The sequence below is a fragment of the Phocoena sinus genome, chromosome 8 (assembly GCF_008692025.1).
Source record: "Phocoena sinus isolate mPhoSin1 chromosome 8, mPhoSin1.pri, whole genome shotgun sequence".
Lineage (NCBI taxonomy): Eukaryota > Metazoa > Chordata > Mammalia > Artiodactyla > Phocoenidae > Phocoena > Phocoena sinus.
In genome coordinates this window covers 43728798-43748295 of record NC_045770.1, presented here as the reverse complement: position 1 = coordinate 43748295, position 19498 = coordinate 43728798, and the positions used below count along the sequence as shown (strand labels likewise).

Below are 19498 nucleotides of genomic sequence, written 5' to 3'. Positions count from 1 at the left end.
CTTTCAGATGCTTGTCCAAGATGGCATAATCAGTGAGTCCTGAGCCAGATTTGAGCCAGGTCCGTCTGTTTCCTAAGCCTGCACTTTCCTCTAAGTCACAGCAAATCCATGAGTTGAGCCTATAAGATAGGAGAGAAATTGTCAGAAGAGCATATTTTGGAGCTTAAGAACCAATTCCTTGGAGGCTTCACTACCTGAAAAGGTTGACTATGTTTGGCCCCTGAAATGAAACCTAAATTTATTTCTTAATTAAAAAAACAAAAAAAGACACATACAGTGTGATGTCACAGTAACAACCTGACTTGGAGTCCCCTTTGATCTGGAGTTGATGACCCTGGTCATGTGGTACTTGTCCCTCAGCCAGGTCATCCCTACCCTTGTACACCTCTGCCATGTCCTCCATGCGAGGCTGTGAGGATTAGGGTTTTCATGGGATTTTTTAAGATTTATATTACTATCTAGGATTATACATGTTCCCCAATATCGATTCATGTTGTCAACTCTAAACACAAACAACTAGAAATCAATCCCTCTCTTTCTCAGGTTCGTTATACATGCTCTATTATGCTACTTGTTATGTAAGGGTATTAATCGTTCCTCTGTCTTCTCTACTAGATCATGTACTTTGGGGTACAGGGTGGTTCCTTCTTATTCTCTGCGTCCCATTGGCTACCACAGAGTCTGGAGTAATAGATGTCAAAGTTGATAATTATATTGTGTTTGAAAAAATGCAGAATATATAAATAAATTCTCAGTTTTTATGACTAAAGCATTTATATGATTTTAATTCACTGTTTTTCAAACTTTCTTGATCCCTGCCCCCCCTTTTGATAAGCATAATTATCTCTGCCACTACTTCCCCACCCCCTTCGGCAAATTCTACTTTTTCCTCAGACCCCTGTCAGTGACCAACACGCACATAACACAGAACATTTGCACATCCCACAGCCAGGCTGATTTTGTCTACTTTAGTTCCTTTTACTTTATAGTACAAACAAGAAAGCTTCTTTTTGTGTGCCTGCTTTCCAAAGAGAAGTTATATGATGATATTGAGTTTACTTTTGCAAATTACAAATGTCCTCACCCCAAGATTCTAGAACACAGTACGTCATGGGAGTACCTTGATCTAATTAAAGTTTTTACTGACAGCTCATTCTAGGGGAAGCCGGTCTTTCCCAGCATCTTTATGAGCGACAATTCGCTGTCTCCATTTGATCACCTCTGGTCCCGTTTCTTTGCCACTGACTCTCTTCTCCTGGGGACGAGGTTTCTAACCAGATCCTCTTAGGCCTCAGCACTCACACCCATGCCAATCCAACATGTGCCAATAGCTGTCAGCAAAGACCTGAAGGGGAAGAATAATGGCTGATGTGGAATAAAATGACATTCTACTTGGATTTCAGTAGTTTGGTTGATTCTCTTCCAAGCTGTTTGAAGACATGAGTCAAACTAGACCCTTCTGCAGCCCTGCAGTCCTCGCCACCTCATCTCTCATATCCAGTTTTGAATCCCTTCATCCCTGCCAATCCATTCTGCAGCTGGAGTGACTTCCTAAAATACATATGATGACATCATTCTACTCTTACAGCCCGTCAGTCGCTCTCCATTTGCCTTAGGATGAAACCCTGCTCCCTACCTGCCCCCCAAACCACTGAGATCTGATCCCTTCCTCTTGGGCCTCACCTCTGGCCTGTGCCACCTGGCCATCTTTGCTCTGAGCAGTACTATTCAACTTCTTGCAGTTTCTACCACAGACAGTGCTCTCTCTTGTCCTTGAGACTTTGCATCATAAAATACTTCCCTTGGTCTGGAATTCTCACCTTGTATTCCCATCCCTTCAACTCTTTCATTTACCTTTTTAAAAAAACACAATCCAGCTAAACATTAGGTCCTCAAGCCATCCATCTTCCTAACAAGCATGTCCTCACTCACCCCTTCCCCTCCTCCTGCCCTACGTGATGTTAAGGGCCATTTCTGATTGTGCCTTTTTTTTGCAGCTTGTGGGACCTTAGTTCCCTGACCAGGGATCGAACCCAGGCCCCTACAGTGGAAGCACAGAGTCCTAATCACTGGACCACCAAGGAACTCCCTGATTGTGTCTATTAATCCCAGCATTTCCCCTGTATCTAATTGCTACCTTCCCCCTCATATATATACATAGTGCCTGCTATACAGTAAGTATTCAATACACGGATTAAATAAATGAATAAAAGAAAGGGAGAAAAACCCGTGAAATTTCATTTGGAGTCTCATGGCTCTAGTTCATTCATTCATTTTCAGAATGTTTTTAAAACATCTACCATGAGCACTGGCTAGATGCCGAGTATTCAGGGAGGAACGAGGTTAGAATTGGTCCCTGCTCTCATGCCAGCACTTTGCAGGGCTCCATGGGTAACCAGAAAAGAAAGCAAAATTTAACTGATTCTCTGCCTTAGGCAGGGAAGAGCAACGCTGGGGAACTTTCACACCACGAGTGAGTTCTGTAACGTAGACTTCATGCTGTGTCACCTCTAGCCCAGGGCAAGACAGATACAGAACTTTGTACCCCAGATCTTGAAGTAGGTAGGGAAGACAGACAGACAGACAGGGAGTTCCGATACAGTGTGAGAAGTGCTCTTTAAGAGAGCTATGTGCTCTGAGGGCAGAGAGGGTCGCTGTAGCTAATCTGGGGAGAAGTAGCTCTGGAAAGGCAGTAGCAATGGTGTAAAATCATACTTAATGATGAGATATGTTGAAACTGGCTTGTAAACTAGAATAATGATTAAATTTCTAGGTACCTGAAGCTACTTCTTTGTCACTCCTCTCTGTTGATTGTCAAACTCTTGTATGAAATTGACAGGTAGTGAGGAAATTAACCCCATTTGGATTATCCCTTGGGATACTGTTGCGTGATGGAGGTGGTTCGAGTGTTAGAACAGAAGTCGGATCTGCGGGCATTGTGCGCAGGTCGTGGTGAGATTCAGTGCTGAAAACAAGGGCGCGGGCCCGTTAAGCCGGCGGGGATTCGCGGTACCTTTGTGCTGCGATCTCATCTCAGGCTCTCTTATCCAGCTCTGCCGGACCTAAGCCTTCTTCCTGGGCGAGGCCCCAGGGGGGCTTCTTTACTCAGAGGGTCCTGTAGGGATCAGGGACCGCTCAGGGAAGCCTGGGAGCTGCCCAGACATCCCAGGCCAGGTGCAGCCGACAGGGGGCAGGCAAGAGGCAATAAGGTGCTCCCAGCGCTGGTGTTCCTCTGGGGTAAATACAGCTGGGATTTCCTGATTTTTTTTTTAAACTCATTATTATGCTAACTTAATTCATTTCTCTTAATAAAAATGTGTTAAGGGGGCTTCCCTGGTGGCGCAGTGGTTGAGAGTCTGCCTGCTAATGCAGGGGACACGGGTTCTAGCTCTGGTCTGGGAGGATGTCACATGCCGCGGAGCAACTATGCCCGTGAGCCACAACTGCTGAACCTGCGCATCTGGAGTCTGTGCTCCACAACAAGAGAGGCCGCGATAGTGAGAGGCCCGCGCACTGCGATCAAGAGTGGTCCCAGCTTGCCACAACTAGAGAAAGCCCTCGCACAGAAACGAAGACCCAACACAGCAAAATTAAATAAATTAATTAATAAACTCCTACCCCCAACATCTAAAAAAAATATATGTTAAGTTCTGACTGCCATATAAAATATGAAGAAGTGAGATAGCACCAAATGCTGGCAAGGATTTGGAGTGACAGAAGCTCTCATTCATTGCTGGTGGGAATGCTAAGTGGTACAGCCACTGTGCAAGAAATTTTGGCAGTTCTTACAAAACTAAACATGCTTATGTCCAGCAATCTCTCTCTGTTATTTGCACGAAGGAGTAGAAAACTTATGTATCAAGCACCTGTTCAAAGATGTTTGCAGCAGCTTTATTCATAATTGTTAAAACACGGAAGCAACCAAGTCTTCCTTCACTAGGTGAAGGGATAAATAAACTGTGGTACTTCCAGACAATGGAATAGTATTCAGTACTAAAAAGAAAGGAGCTATCAAGCCACAAAAAGACATGAAGCAACCCTAATTGTATACTACTAAGTGAAAGAAGCCAATCTGAAAAGGCTGTATACTATATATCATTCCCACTATATGACATTCTGGAAATGGCAAAACTATGGAGATAGTAAAAAGATCAATGGTTGCCAAGGGGTGGGAGAAGGGAGGGTGGAGCACAGAGGATTTTTAGGGCAGTGAAAAAACAAAACATTCTGTATGATAAACGTTCTGTATACACTTATTCAAACTTACAGAATAAGTCAGTATACATTTATTCTATTCAAATAGAATATACAGCAACCAGTAAATGCTAATTTTACACTATGGACTTTGGTGATGACGTGCAATGTAGTTTCATCGACGGTAACAAACATTGCTTGTGAGGGAGGCTGTGCATATGAGGGAGCGCAGGGCGTATATGGGGATCCCCTTGCTCCACTCAATTTTGCGGTGAACTTACACTGCTCTAAAATATAACATCTATTTAAAAATAAAAAAGAAAGCAGCCTTAAGAAATAAAGTGTATCAATGGCCTCAAAATTCTGGCCACATTTAAGACAATAACTTCCTTAAAAAGACAATGGGATTGTGTATGGTCAATAAAAAAAAAATCAACTTGTTTTTCCACATGTTTTTTTTTTTTTTTTGCGGTATGCGGGCCTCTCACTGTTGTGGCCTCTCCCGTTGCGGGGCACAGGCTCCGGACGCGCAGGCCCAGCGGCCATGGCTCACGGGCCCAGCCGCTCCGCGGCATGTGGGATCTTCCCGGTCCGGGGCACGAACCCGCGTCCCCTGCATCGGCAGGCGGACTCTCAACCACTGCGCCACCAGGGAAGCCCTTTCCACATGTTTTGAAAAATACATTTGTCTGAAAAAATATCACCCAGATATAAGTCATTGTTAACCATAATATTCTCCAGTCCCCCACTGGTGCATTTTAATGTAATATTTCCTTAAGAATGTGTACTCCAAATAAGCAATCTCCAGCCATCCAGAAACAAATAGGGAATTTTTAAAATGCTAAAACACAAGCACAAATAATAAAATTAGTTGAAAATCCGTTTTCTTTCCATTAAAAAAAAAACTTTTAATACTACTTAGAAAAGATAGACAAAGGGAGACTTCTTAAGATGGAGTAATAGACACTGGGTTCACCTTCCTGCATGAGACAAAAACCGAAATAATTCATGTCTCGTAGATGTATACCCACATTACAATGAATATAAACACAAAAAAATAAAGAATACCAGAAATTATAACTGCATGGGTAAATATATAAGACTTTTCTTGTGATATAAAAGCTCTTTTAAAGTAATTGATTACTGGGGAATTCCCTGGAAGTCAGTAGTTAGGACTCAGTGCTTTTACCGTGGTGGCCCAGCTTCAATTCCTGGTTGGGGAACTAAGATCCCTGCAAGCCAGGGATATAAATATATATATATATATATATATATATATATATATATGTTTTCGTGCAAACATAAACCTATTTCATATCTCTAGGATAAATGTCCAAGAGTTCCAAAGATGGGTCATAGGGTTAGCACATATTTAGTTTTGTGGGAAACTGCCATACTCTTTTCTAGATATATTATACCATTTTATATTCCCACCACAGAATGTGAATGATCTACTTCCTTCACATCCTTGCCTACATTTGATGTTGTCACTATTTTTTATTTTAGCCATTCTGAAAGATGTGCTGTGACATAGCATTGTGGATTCAATATGCATTTCCGTAATGGCTAATGATTTTGAATATATTTCCCTGTGCTAGTTACCATCTGTATCATTTTCAGTAAAAAGTCCATTCATGTCTTTCACTTATTTTCTAATTGAATAGCTGGTTTTTCTTACTGTTGAGTTTTCAGAATTCTTTATATATTCCAGACTCAAGTCCTTTGTCAAATATGTGGTATATAAATGATTTATCCTGGTCTATAATTTGTCTTTTCATTTTCTACAGGGTCTTTTCCAGGGTAAAGTTTTCAATTTTGATGAAGTTCAATTTTATAAATGTTTTTCTTTTTGTGAATTGTGATTTTGTTGTCAAGCCAAAAAATTTTTGCCTAGCACCAGGCCCCAAGAATATTTTTTTCCTTTTCTTTTTTCTAAAAGTTTTATAGTTTTACATTTTACATTTAAGTCTGTGATCCACTTGAGATAATTTTTGCAAAAGCTGTGAATTTAAGTCAAGGTTCATTTTTGTGCCTATGGATATCCAATAGCTCCTGCACCATTTATTGAAAAAACAATTCCCCCTTTGAATTGCTTATGCACCCTTTTAAAACATCAACTGGGTATGTTTGCATGGGGTTACTGTTTTTAATAAAATAAAAACAATATTCATCAGTTATCAAAGTTTAATATTTTGTAGAAGGCATACTTCTGAAAGCAGAATAAAACACCTTCCCAGGTCAAATGGGTCAATGTGCATAGTACTACTTCCTTTAAAATATTAAAATGATCAGCCAAGACTATAATAAAAACTTATTGCGTGAAATTGCTTTTTTTCTATACATTAGAATGAGTTTAAAAAGGCCCCTTATATCCTTGAATCAGTAAAACCTTAGTTCAGAGGCTGAAATGGATGCATTACTGCCACCTTGTGGAAGTGTTCTCCCTTTACAGTCTATCATAAAAAGCAATGAGGGTGTGTGATCCTGGCAAGAGCCATTTTCCGCTTTCCCAATTTCTTAAATATGATGCAACTTCTGGCCTTTTTCCCTTTCTTAAAAACACTTGTAGATATTTGCCTCAAGAAATTGCATTTATGATAATATATTTTAATAGATAGTTTCATTTGTTAAATAACGTGTCAGATAATAATAATACTGATTAAAATTAAAACTACAAACCAAGCAGGTTATTTTCCTGTGAAATTAAAATTATAAAAAATATTCCAATTAATCTTGAAGAACACATTTTGAAGGACTTGTACTCAGGATATCCACTTATTTTAAGAACTTGAGTCCCATTGGAGTTTGTATGTTTTCTAGACCAGTGCATATCTAAATTAAGGTACATTTAAGTTACCATGTGTCTTGTCAAACTGCAGATCCTTACCGCGTAAATCTAAATTGAAGCCTAGGAAATTCCCTGGCAGTCTAGTGGTTAGGAATCGGTGCTTTCACTGCTATGGGCCTGGGTTCAATCCCTGGTTGGGAAGCTAAGATCTTGTAAGCCACATGGTATAGACAAAAAAAATAAAATAAATTAAAATGAAGCCTAAATTGCTCTAAGGTGATACTGATGCTGCTGCTCTTTGACCAAACTTTCAGTAACAAGGTTAAAGACTAGTGGTTTGCAGACCTAACTGCATAGTTACCTGGGTAGCTCTTTTTTTTTTTTTTTTTTAAAGGAACATTTATTTATTTATAGGCTGCATTGGGTCTTCGTTGCTGCATGCGGTCTTTCTCTAGTTTTGGCGAGCGGGGGCTACTCTTTGTTGCGGTGCATGGGCTTCTCATTGCAGTGGCTTCTCTTGTTGCGGAGCACGGGTTCTAGGCGTGCAGGCTTCAGTAGTTGTGGCACGTGGGCTCAGTAGTTGTGGCTCATGGGTTCTAGAGCACAGGCTCAGTAGTTGTGGTACACGGGCTTAGTTGTTCCGTGACATGTGGTATCTTCCCAGGCCAGGGATGGAACCCTTGTCCCCTTTGTTGGCAGGCAGATTCTTAACCACTGTGCCACCAGGGAAGTCCCCTGGGTAGCTCTTAATTATATCAACACCTGGGATCAGACCAATTAAATTAGAATCTCTGGGACTGGGCTCCAATCACTGGCATGTTGAAAACTCCCAAGTGATTCTAATGTGCAGTCATTATGTTTGAAACCTAAGAAACCCCATATGTAGAAAGAAACAGACATCTATAAGTTTACTAACTGTAAGGGGTATCATTGTCTCTAGCCTCCTCTTGGAAACCTCAAATGAATGTCAAAGTTGAGATAGGATCATACAAAATGATCCAGAAAATACCTAACATTGAACACATTGATAGACATTTGTATACAACCTGACCCATAGGACGTGAGGTCAGTTTCCTCAGACCACTATCAAGAAAAATGTCATAAATAAATGGAAAGGTATCCTGTGTTCATGGATGAGAAGAATTAATACTGTTAAAATGTCAACACTGTGAAAAGCCATCTATAGATTCATGAAATCTCTATGAAGTTTCCAAGAGAAATATTTTTTGCAGAAGTAGAAAAAACAATCCTAATGTTTATATGGAACCACAAAGATCCTGAATAGCCAAAGCAACCCTGAGAAAGAACAAAGCAGGAGACACGTCCTGATTTCAAACTATACTGCAAAGTTATAGTAATCAAAACAGTATGATACTGGCATTAAAAACAGACAAATAGGGCTTCCCTGGTGACACAGTGGTTGAGAGTCCGCCTGCCGATGCAGGGGACACGGGTTCGTGTCCCAGTCTGGGAAGATCCCACATGCCACGGAGCGGCTGGGATTGTGAGCCATGGCCACTGAGCCTGTGCGTCCGGAGCCTGTGCTCTGCAACGGGAGAGGCCACAACAGTGAGAGGCCCGTGTACCGCAAAAAAAAAAAAAAAAGGAACAAGTAACAGGTGCCCTTGCTCACTCCCCAAGGGTGGAGAGCAAGCTCGTTCCTTAAAAAATAAAATAAAATAAAATAATATGAATTATATTGCTATTATTATGAGTTATACTGCCCTTGGTCACTCTAGCTGGTCAAGAAGAGGTACCAGTCTCAGCTCACTGAAGGAAAAGCATGAAATAATTTTAGCTTTTCCAACAACTGCCTCCAATTATAAAATTGTTGAAAACTGCTTTTTTGTTATTTTGTCTTGTTAGCAAGCCTTGGACAATACTGTAGAAGAAGGCCAGGAATGCCCTTAGCCACTGGCCATTTACCAATGCCTTCATCTGTAGGCATATGGACGTAATACACTAGCGCTCGGAGAGCACAGTACCACAGGCCTCCCTTGGGGATTGCCTGCTTCTTTGTGATGCTGGTGATCTCTGCTGATGTGGTTGTTTCCTGGTCTCTATGCACTTGGTCTGCATGTGTTTCCTTAGTGTTGTCTTCCCTTGAAGGGAGGCAAGCTTCAAAAGCTAGATCAAGTAGGTTTAGCTGCCACTCTAAGGAGTCTGAATTTTGTTTTTAAGTTTAATGAGAAAGCTTTGAAGGATTTTAATAATAACATGATCTGATTGACTCCATAGAGTTTTCTTCCTAAAGTAACAACAGGAGCAACAGTGGAGGAAAAGCCCCGCTAGGGGTCTGTTGCAGAAGTCTAGATGAGAGATGACTGTGGCTAGGATTAGATGAATACTGGTGGAGCAGCTGGATTCATGATATATTTTGATTGCAGAGCCAATAGAACTTACTGGTGGATTAGATGCAAGATGTGAAAGAACAGGAAGAGTGAAGGGCCAGAGGTGCACCAAAAATCTACAAGACAGCTGTCAAAACCATTGCAGAAGGTGGGAGAATATCTTGGTGCTCAACTGGGGACGATGATGTGAATAAGAAGCAGATGATATAATCAGAGGGTAGTAACTTCAAAAGAGAACACCCAGTGGTTTATGAAGTCAGAGCAAAGGTCCATCCTTCCTTTCTGACCCCATAAGTCCCTATGTGAATCATTCCTACTTCCCCATGAAGTGGATTTTTCTCTGGTTTTAGGACAAGGGGTATCATCAAGTAAAAACAGGTGTCAGGTAAGATGGAATAGAGAAAGTGCTGTCAGAAGGAAGATCAAAAATCTGGAGAGATTTATTCATAATCTAATGATAGGGAAAGTACACAGGGACTGAGGATGTAAATGAGGATAGAGGATGAGAGTGTTGGAAGAAAAAGCATGCGTGGTCCCCTGATCCTAGCACTATTATGTACAAGCTATCATGGAAAATAGGCTGAAGGTACATGTTAATTATAAGGGATGAGAAATACTGGATAGGAAAACATGGTTTAAAGGCCAAATAAATATAACTTACCAGCGCCAAGGTACCACCTGTAATGTTAGCATCATGGTACACACACCCTGTATTGATAGGAGGACATGGGTGGCAGCCCTCTCTCTGTTTTACACTTTAACTTGGTGGATCTTTTCTAATTTCTACATTTACTGTTGAGTAGAGGAATTGTGACATCAGGAGGAAATCATCCAATCATGGTTTTCTGCTTTTCTTTTAGAATTTCTCCTCACTTAATTTTATTAGTCTTTTACACTCTTCATACTATACTCCTGTCTCACTTCTCACCTGCTTTATGTGTTATGGTTTATTGTACAATATACTAACATTCTCACATCTTAAGTTTGAAACTAATTTTGGGCAGTTTTTGGACTCCGGATTTTAGAAATACTCAATTGGAATGTATTTTTTGTCATGAATCTCAGCCATCATGACATTAACTTTTCACTTTTTTGGGAAGAGAATGTTGCTATCTCGATGACCAGATCATCCTATCACCGTGTGACATCATTAATGGCATCATGTCTATATCTGTACAGTGAGCATCTAGGCGATCCCTCTTTTATGAAAGATAATGCAACATCTTCAGGGAAAATGTGAAATTTGACACTAGATATTATTTCTTCTCTATTAAATGTTAATTATTGGTATGTTTGTTAAGAAACCTACATATACTGCTTTATTAGTACACAAGTCACACTTTGTTTTCCAACCTTGCTGTGACCCATCTGATAGGATTTGGACTTTGAAGTTACAAGATTGCCTCTTCTAGAATGTGAAAGGAGAAGGGAAAAAAGGATTATATAAGAACAATTTAACTTCATGAATGGAGAAGATAGTGAGATCCTGTCATGTTAGAGACTCTGAATACTGAGCAGATCAAATGTGTTAAATACTTTTACTGAGAGATTGATTTTCCAATACTAAAAGTTTCCTATACAGTTTTTAGCTTTGCAAGAAAGACTGAAAGGGGTTGGCATAAATCAAACAATGTTGCTTTGTTAAGTGTGCTTTGTAAGATGCAAATATCTTCTAAGATGCTAATAATTAGAAACTGTGATAGCAGCATTCTTTTATATGCTTAATTAAGAAGATGAAACAGTGACTCTGTGTCTATATTTTTACAAAGGTGAAAGGCTTGCTGAGCCAGCTAACTGGACTATTTACAATGGATTGCCAAGATAAAGATTGCAGATGCCACCTATTAAGGCAGCGACAACCTTCACATTTAAGGTAATACTGCTCCTTCTTAGAACTTCTTACATTTAATTACCTATTCAATATTTGCCTTCTCATTGTTGTAGGCTTCCTAAAGGCAAGGACCATGTCTTCAGAATTTTTCACAATGTCTGGAATGCTATAGCCTCATTGAATGACGAATAATCTAATTTTAATTTGGGAGTATTGATCAAGTTGGGAAACTGTGCTAATTAATACACTGATCTCATCTATTCGTCAACATATAATTAGCTATAAAAATTGAGATAGGAGTAGGAAAAAAACAAATTTCACAAATAACTTAGTCATTTTTTTTTTAACATGTATAGATGGGAGAGACCCAGAAGAATTGAGCAATTCCCCCAAATGGTCAAAACCCTCGCCTTAAATACCATCTTTAGCGAAAGACAAAAGGGGGAAGTAGTTTGGGACTTCAAAGGGGAGGAAAGTAATTCACATGGAGATAGAAAGCAGATGTGTAGTAAAAAAAAAAAAAAAGTTTGCTGAGCCAGGCAGAGACAATGGGACACAGAGGAATTTTAACAGATTTTTCCAGGTTCCTTCCAGTGTACCACACCTATTCATCCTATAGTTATCTATTTGATATCTCCATTCCTGCAACAGGTCCTCTAACTACATTCTTTTAGACAGTTAGGAGGAAGATCAAAGTTTATTCCTGAGTCTTTGGGGCCTTCATTGTTTTCATCTAGAAATAGTACCCATGCCAAAGAGACATTTTGAGGTGGCAAATTTTGCTCTACTACAGTCCTGCCTTTGAAACTTCTTTTAAGAGATTTCACAATCCAGAAGTTGGGTTGATAGATTGCTTTATCTCACTGAGCCATTTTCTTAGTTCTGACAATAGGTCAGATCAGTTACTCATTTCAGGAGGCAGTGATGCAACTGGGCTCGCAAAGTTAGCCCTATAGGGTGTAAGTAATCAGGTATTTAATAAGATGCGTTTCTACGGAGACAAAAGAAAAACAAAGGTTAATGGTTGGAGCGAATTGTAAACCCAGTGTCTGAGTCCTGAGAGTTGCCAGTGGAGAAGATTTCTAGATCTCAAGGTTGAAGCATCTTTTGTAGTTTGAAATGTCTCTGATGATGTCATCAGGTGTTCAGGTAAACTTTCTGAGTGGCTTACAAAGTGACAGGCACAGAGATTGTCTAAACATGGGCTATTGTGGTGATCTCTCTTAAGTTTATATCAAGTTGTTCAGCTTTAGTTCTAAATGATTCCAAGTCAAAAGGGGGAGACAAATTGGAAACATTAGTTTGAACAGTTGTTGCCAAATATTTGAGGAGACTAGAAGAATTCAGAACCCAGTTCAGTTTATAGGTGGAAGAACAAAACTTCAAAGATGATTGATAGGGCTTCCCTGGTGGCGCAGTGGTTGAGAGTCCGCCTGCCGATGCAGGGGACACGGGTTCGTGCCCCGGTCCGGGAAGATCCCACATGCCGCAGAGTGGCTGGGCCTGTGAGTCATGGCTGCTAAGCCTGCGCGTCCAGAGCCTGTGCTCCGCAACAGGAGAGGCCACAACAGTGAGAGGCCCGCGTACCGCAAAAAAAAAAAAAAAAAGATGATTGATAGAACAAAATCTAATATTCATAACTGTGTATTAGAGTTTTTGCTGAAACGCAATTTTTTCTCTTTAAAATCACTCTCATTTCTACCAACGAAAGCCAAATTAAAATTAATTTGTTTGCAAAATAAGTTTAGTTTCATTAAAATTGGCCGATTATTTACTTAAGTCTAGCAAGAATAGCAATTGAGCACATAGGCTCTTTTTTTGGCCACACAGCACAGCATGCAGGATCTTATTTCCCCAAACAGGGATCAAACCTGTGCCCCCTGCAGTGGAAGCATGGAGTCTTAACCACTGGACCACCAGGGAAGTCCCAGACTGAATTTTTAATAGCTCTCAAGGCCAGCAAGCCAGGCCAAGTATTTGCCATCACACTTGCATGTAATACTTATAGATTTGGGTGAATTTCTCTCTTCTTGAGGTTCCCAAAATATCCTGAGGTTCTTGCATCTGCCAGGAAGCGACCATTCTTACTCACCTGGTAAGGCTGCTGGGAACACTGTAAGTAAGCAAGGTACCAGGCTGGTTTTCTAAGGGGCTTTATAGCTTCATAAAGTCAATCTTAGTTCCTTAAAGCTGTCTGGTCATTTCTGATTCAATGCATATTCTCAAATATTGCCTTCCAGTCAAAGCCTTGTTAATGTAAACAGTGTTTCCAATTGTGCCCTGTTACAAGGAGAGGAGATTATTAGTGACTTTATGTAAATACAAAGGTATTATACAAAAGTATAATTTACCAAATTGCGGTATGTCATTACACAAGAGGAAAGGTTTCCTCATATCTGAAAATGAAAGATTAAAAAACCAGTAATATTTCAAACAAAAAGTCATAAAAATTATAATAATATTCATCAGTTCATTCAATCATTAATGTAATTGATTCTTGTTGATCTTGATCTGCTGTTAGCAGTTTTAGGAAGCCATCAGTTTTTCAATTAGAGTTCTATAATTTGTTACCCAGTTCAGTAGTATGATCTGAAAGTTATCAGAAACCTATATTTCTTCTACAAAATTTCTGAAGGAAAAACCATCAAATACATTTATCAACAATTGCAGTGCAAGCAAAAGAAATTAGACTCTCCTGGCAACTTTTTAGGAGCAAAGAAAAGTGCCTTATCTAAGATTATCAGGGCCTCAGACAATGCAGTGAAGATTGGGGGTATAACTGTTATTGGAAAAAGTTAGTGTGCCTGATACACAGTGAGGCCAAATAAACCGAAATTACAATTAGTCACAAATACAGTCCTCAAGTTTTTTTGCCCATACGTATGAGTATTGTCTAAAACGTGTCTTCTTTGTAGCAGCTAGGCCCTGCCACCACTGTGCTTGGCTGAGCTCACAAATCTGTTGTAACCTGTAGCTTCCGTGTCACTTCTCTGGCTCTCCTCTCCTGCTAAGCTTTGTTTCCTGGCAGTAATCAAAACCTTCTGCCACTGCCATAGCTACTGCTGCTGCTGGAACCACCATAGCCACCTTGGTTTTGGGGTTTGGCAAAGTATTGGCCTCTACCACCATAGGGGCCAGAACTTCTGCCTCCAAAGTTTCCTCCTTTCATGGGTCCAAAATTTGAAGATTGATTATTGTGACTGCCAAAATCACTGTAGCTTCCACCACCTCCAAAATTGCTTCCATCATTACCAAATCCATTATAGCCATCCCCACTGCCACCATATCCACCACCACCGCGGCTGCCACCAAAGCCACCTCGACCACTGAAGTTTCCTCCATGACCAAAGCTGTCATTCCCACCAAAACCCCCTCCATGACCACCACCAAAGTTTCCAGAACCACTTCGACCTCTTTGGTTGGATGAGGCACTAGCCATCGGTTGCTTAGATAGGGCTTTCCTTACTTCACAGTTGTGGCCATTCACAGTGTCTGAATGACAATCTTGTCTACAGAGTCATGGTCATCAAAGGTTATGAAAGCAAAGCCTCTCTTTTTGCCACTGCCTCGATCAGTCATGATTTCAATCACTTCAATTTTCCCATACTGTTCAAAATAATCTCTTAGGCGATGTTCTTCAGTGTCTTCTTTAATGCCACCAACAGAAATCTTTTTCACAGTTAAGTGGGCACCAGGTCTTTGAGAATCTTCTCTTGAGACGGCCCTCTTTGATTCCACCACTCTTCCATCCACCTCGTGGGGCCTTGCATTCATGGCCGCATCCACCTCCTCCACAGTGGCATATGTGACAAACCCGAAGCCCCTGGAGCGCTTGGTGTTTGGATCCCTCATTACCACACAATCTGTGAGCGCTCCCCGCTGCTCGCAATGGCTCCTCAGACTCTCATCGGTTGTTTCAAAGCTCAAACCTCCGATGAAGAGCTTCCGCAGCTGTTCGGGCTCTTTGGGTGACTCTGACTTAGACATGACGGCAGTGGAGGTTGGGGGAGACGTCAACGATGCTTACTCGGCGGCGTCCACGAGCAGAAAGGAGTAATCTACCGAACGTATCTCCTGTCAGTTTTGAGGTTGTAATGTGGTTAAGAAACTAATGTGTTATCACAGAGCAGCCAGGACCAGAAATGCTGCCCAAGTGTGACCAGTTATAAATTAGTCAGAATCTGGCAGCAGGGCAATAAACAGGGAAGAAAAAGCTGTAGTTAGATGCATCTGGCAGCTCCTGGAATGAAGCTGGTAAGCAGACTTCTTCAGGGAACAAGCAGGGACATTTTTAGTAGTCCCCCCGGACGCAGACTTTGTCCAGGATCAACAGAATGGGCGTTGCCTGCCAGCAAGCAGAATGTGTCCTCCTCCTGCAGGGCTTCCTCTCTCCCCTCGAGGCCCCCTGGAGATCGCAGGAGCCAGGAGTTTGGGGCCGGTTTCCATTCGCCTCTGGACCCACCTGGAGAGCAGAGGCAGGGCTTTGAGGAAGGTCAGCGGAGGCCACGGTCTGCCGCAACCTGGGCGTTCCCCGCGTTCCCGGGCGTTCTCTCTCTGTTCGCCCTCATTCCCGAGGCTCGCTCCGGTAGCCGGCACCTCCTGCTCAGTCCCGAGGAAGCCATGGCCGAGTCCAGGGGTCGTCTATACCTCTGGATGTGCTTGGCTGCAGCGCTGGCATCTTTCCTGGGTGGATTTATGGTGGGTAAGTGTACCGACCCCTTCCCCGGATCCCTCCAGCCTCCCCGGAGGAAAGCGGTAGAGCCTGGGGCTGAAGAGCTGGGCTGCGCGCTGGGCGCCGGGCCGGCTGAGCTCCTCGAATTTCAACCCAACCGGAAACTGAATGGAATGCGTTTCGGTCTTCCTAATAAAGTGTGCCAGAAATTCAAATTTATTAAATGCTCGCTGAGTTCAGGGTACTGTTAAGGGCTGTTAAGACAATTTAGAGTTGCCACTATCCGCAGGGGTCAAAAAGATGATTTAATTTCCAAGACCACTAATGAGTCAAAACTTTCAACTGCCCTTCTGTAATCATTTATTACATAAATATTTGTCGAATGCTCCCTGTGTGTCAGGCACTGTGCTATGAACTTAACCCCTATGGGAGAACAAGAAAGATGAAGACCCGTGCCTTGATGCATAACTCATGGGAAAATGAAAAGAATAGCCCTCACCTAAAACTTGTTTAACCAACTCAAAGTTACACATCAGAATTTGAAGGTTTTCTGCATTTGGTATGAATTTTTTGTAAAGCTCACCATGATCTGTTTCTTAGGTAAGGGCTTTTTTTTTTCCTTCTTCCCCTTTGGCTTCTAGTTTTTATAAAAGTCAAAAGCAATTTCTTGTGTATGTAGTATGCATATGTGTATGTATTCTCCTCCCAGGCTGGCTTAGTAAGCCTCTCAAAGAAACAACCACTTCAGGGAACACTCACCAAAATCTAAGGTGGAAACTGGTGTCTGAGATGAAAGCTGAAAATATTAAATCATTTCTTCGGTAAGTTTGTTTTGTATACTTGATCTTAAAAATGGTGTTTAAAATATTGCAGAGCGAGAACTGTATGAAAACTAATGTTATTCATGTGGGTAACCTTTGTGTGAAATTATATGATATCACATTAATTCATGGTAGTTTAAATGTTCCTTTATTCCACTCTTGGAGTCAAATCTACTTGAATGTTGAAGGAGCCTTTCTTCCCCAACTTCATCTGCAGAAAAAGTATCTGGTTACTTTATTAAGAGATGTTTCAACTTCATGTACTTTGGACTGCAGCTCAATGTTATTCTTTGTTCCCCGTGCCTGGGTTTAATCAGGAATTTTATTTAAATGTCATATTCTGCCAGGAAGAGGAAGATGGTTGTAAACTCTGATTTAGAGGAAAGGAGATTAAAGTTTCAGATTCTGTCCACTACAAATTAAACCTTTATCCCGTGTTGCAAATTTAAGTAACACAAATAGGACAAAGTGAAAGCAAAAGGATCAGTGCAAACCCACCAGTCTCTTGGCAAGAGGAGTGACATTCATCCAGGGGAGTGATTATGAATTCCTTGAAGGCAGTTATGACATTTATTTCTATATTCCGACTCTTTCAAAGGAGTATCATTAAAAAAAATTTATTGAATCATAATTTACGTAAAATAAGCTGCATCCATATAACGCCTACGATTTGAGGGTATCGACAGATGCACAATACACTCAGCAAACGACCTCCTCAATTAAGATACAGAAAATTTGCATCATGCCTTTGCAGTTTATTCCTCCCTTCAACTCCCTTCCTTTGGACTCCTTTATATTTTCTAGAACTTTATATAAATAGAATCATACAGAATGTGCTTTTTCGTGTCTTTCACTCAGCATAATGAAGGATTTTGGAATTCATCCAGGTTGTTGCATGTATCTGTAGTTTATTGCTTTTTATTGCTGAGTAGTATTCTATTGAATGGAGAGACTCCAATATGTAGTTGATGGATCTCGGGTTGTTTTTAGTTTTTCATTATTGTGAACAAAGTTGCTATGAGCATATGTTTACATATGATTTCATTCCTTTTTGAATGGCTGTGTTGGATGATAAGCACGTGTTTAACTTTTTAAGAAAATGGCAAACAGGTTTCAAAAGTGGTTGTACCATTTTACATTCCTAACTTAGTATTGTCAGTTGTTTTCATTTTAACCATTTTAGTGGGTGTGTACTAGTATCTCATTGTGGTTTTAATTTGCATTTTCTTTTTTTTTTAACATCTTTATTAGAGTATAATTGCTTTACAATGGTGTGTTAGTTTCTGCTGTATAACAAAGTGAATCAGCTATACATATACATATATCCCTATATCTCCTCCCTCTTGTGTCTCCCTCCCAACATCCCTATCCCACCCCTCTTCTCATGCACTTATTGGACACTTGCATGTCTTGTTTTATAGGGTCTCTGTTCACTTTTTAAATTGTTTTGATTTATTATTGAGTATAGGAGTTCTTTCTTTATACATTCTTTTGTCAGACATTTTTGTGAATATTTTCTTCTGTTCTATGGTTGGCTTTTTTTGTTTTCCTAATGGAGTTTTTGAAGGGCAGAGATATTTAATTTCGATAAACTCCAGTTGAACAATTTTTGTCTTATGTTTCATACTCTGTGTCCTATATAGGCCTATGAGAAGTTGTGAAGATTTTCTTATATTATTTTTTTTTTAGAAGTTTTATAATTTTACCTTGCACATTTAGGTCAATGATCCACTTCAAGTTAATTTTTGTGTGTGGTATGATGTAAGAGTTGATGATTTTTTAAATACAATTATTTAATTATTCCTGCAAGATTTGTTTAAAAACTTTTCTTTCCCTGTTGAATTGCCTTGGTACTTGGTCCAAAATCACTTGACCATAAATCCATGGCCTGTTTTTTTGATTTTATATTTTCTTCTATTGATCTATTAATCTATATATCTCAGTACCACACTATCTGGTTTAGTCTAGCTTAATAGTAAGTCTGAAAATCAGGTAGAGTTAATCCTACAAATTTTTCTTTTTAAAAATTGCTTTGACTGTTTTAAGTCATTTGCGTATCCAAATAAATTTTAGAATCAACTTCTCAATTCCTACCAAAAAAAAAACCTGCTGGAACTTTGATTAAAATTGCATTGAATCTGTAGATAAATTTGGAAGAGTCTTTCAGTCTCTTCATTCATCATAGGGATGTACTACAGTTTAACTTTTCACCCACTGAAGGACATTTGTTTTGCTTCCACTTGTTGGCTATTATGAATAAAGCTGCCATTAACATTCATGTACATCTTTTATGTAATCATAGGTTTTCATTTTTCTGGGATAAGTACCCCCGAGTGAAAATTGCTTGTTTGTAGGAAAAGTACACTTTTAGTTGTTGAAGAATCTGCCAAACTATAGTATAGCTGTATCATTTTATATTTTTCATTGGAATTATTACTCTTTTTAATTTTACCCATTCTGACAGGTGCATAGAGATAGCTTATTATGGTTTTAATTTGCATTCCCTAGTACCTAATGATATTGAACATCTTTTCCTGTGCTTATTCACCATCTGTATACCATCTGCAGTGAAATGTCTGTTCATGCCTTTGACCTATTCACTATTTGGATACTTTTTTTTTTTTACTGAGTTTTGAGGGTTCTTTATATTTTCTATATACAAGTCTTTTGTTGGCTTTGTGGTGTACAGATATTTTTCCTAGTCTGTTGTTTGTCTTTTCACACCTTAACTGTGTTGTTTGTACATCAGAAGTGTTTAATTTTAATAAGGTCTAACTTATCAATTTTTCATTCTATAGATCACGCTCTTGGGTTCATGTCTAAGAACTTTTTGTCTAGCCC

At 40.1% G+C, this 19498-nt stretch overlaps 1 protein-coding gene and 1 pseudogene across 2 annotated transcripts in view; one reads left to right on the top strand and one right to left on the bottom strand.

The window, feature by feature from the left end:
* Nucleotides 1–13667: 13667 nt before the first annotated feature.
* On the bottom strand, nucleotides 13668–15225 carry LOC116757545 (annotated as a pseudogene).
* Nucleotides 15226–15405: 180 nt separating this feature from the next.
* Nucleotides 15406–19498, top strand: part of NAALAD2 (N-acetylated alpha-linked acidic dipeptidase 2) — a 50900-nt gene continuing 46807 nt past the window's right edge. For both annotated transcript variants that reach the window (XM_032639347.1, XM_032639346.1), the window contains exons 1-2: nucleotides 15406–15866; nucleotides 16546–16657. In XM_032639347.1, coding sequence (XP_032495238.1) covers nucleotides 15410–15866; nucleotides 16546–16657 — 569 coding nt within the window. In that variant the 5' untranslated portion in view covers nucleotides 15406–15409. The remainder of the gene's footprint in view (nucleotides 15867–16545; nucleotides 16658–19498) is intronic.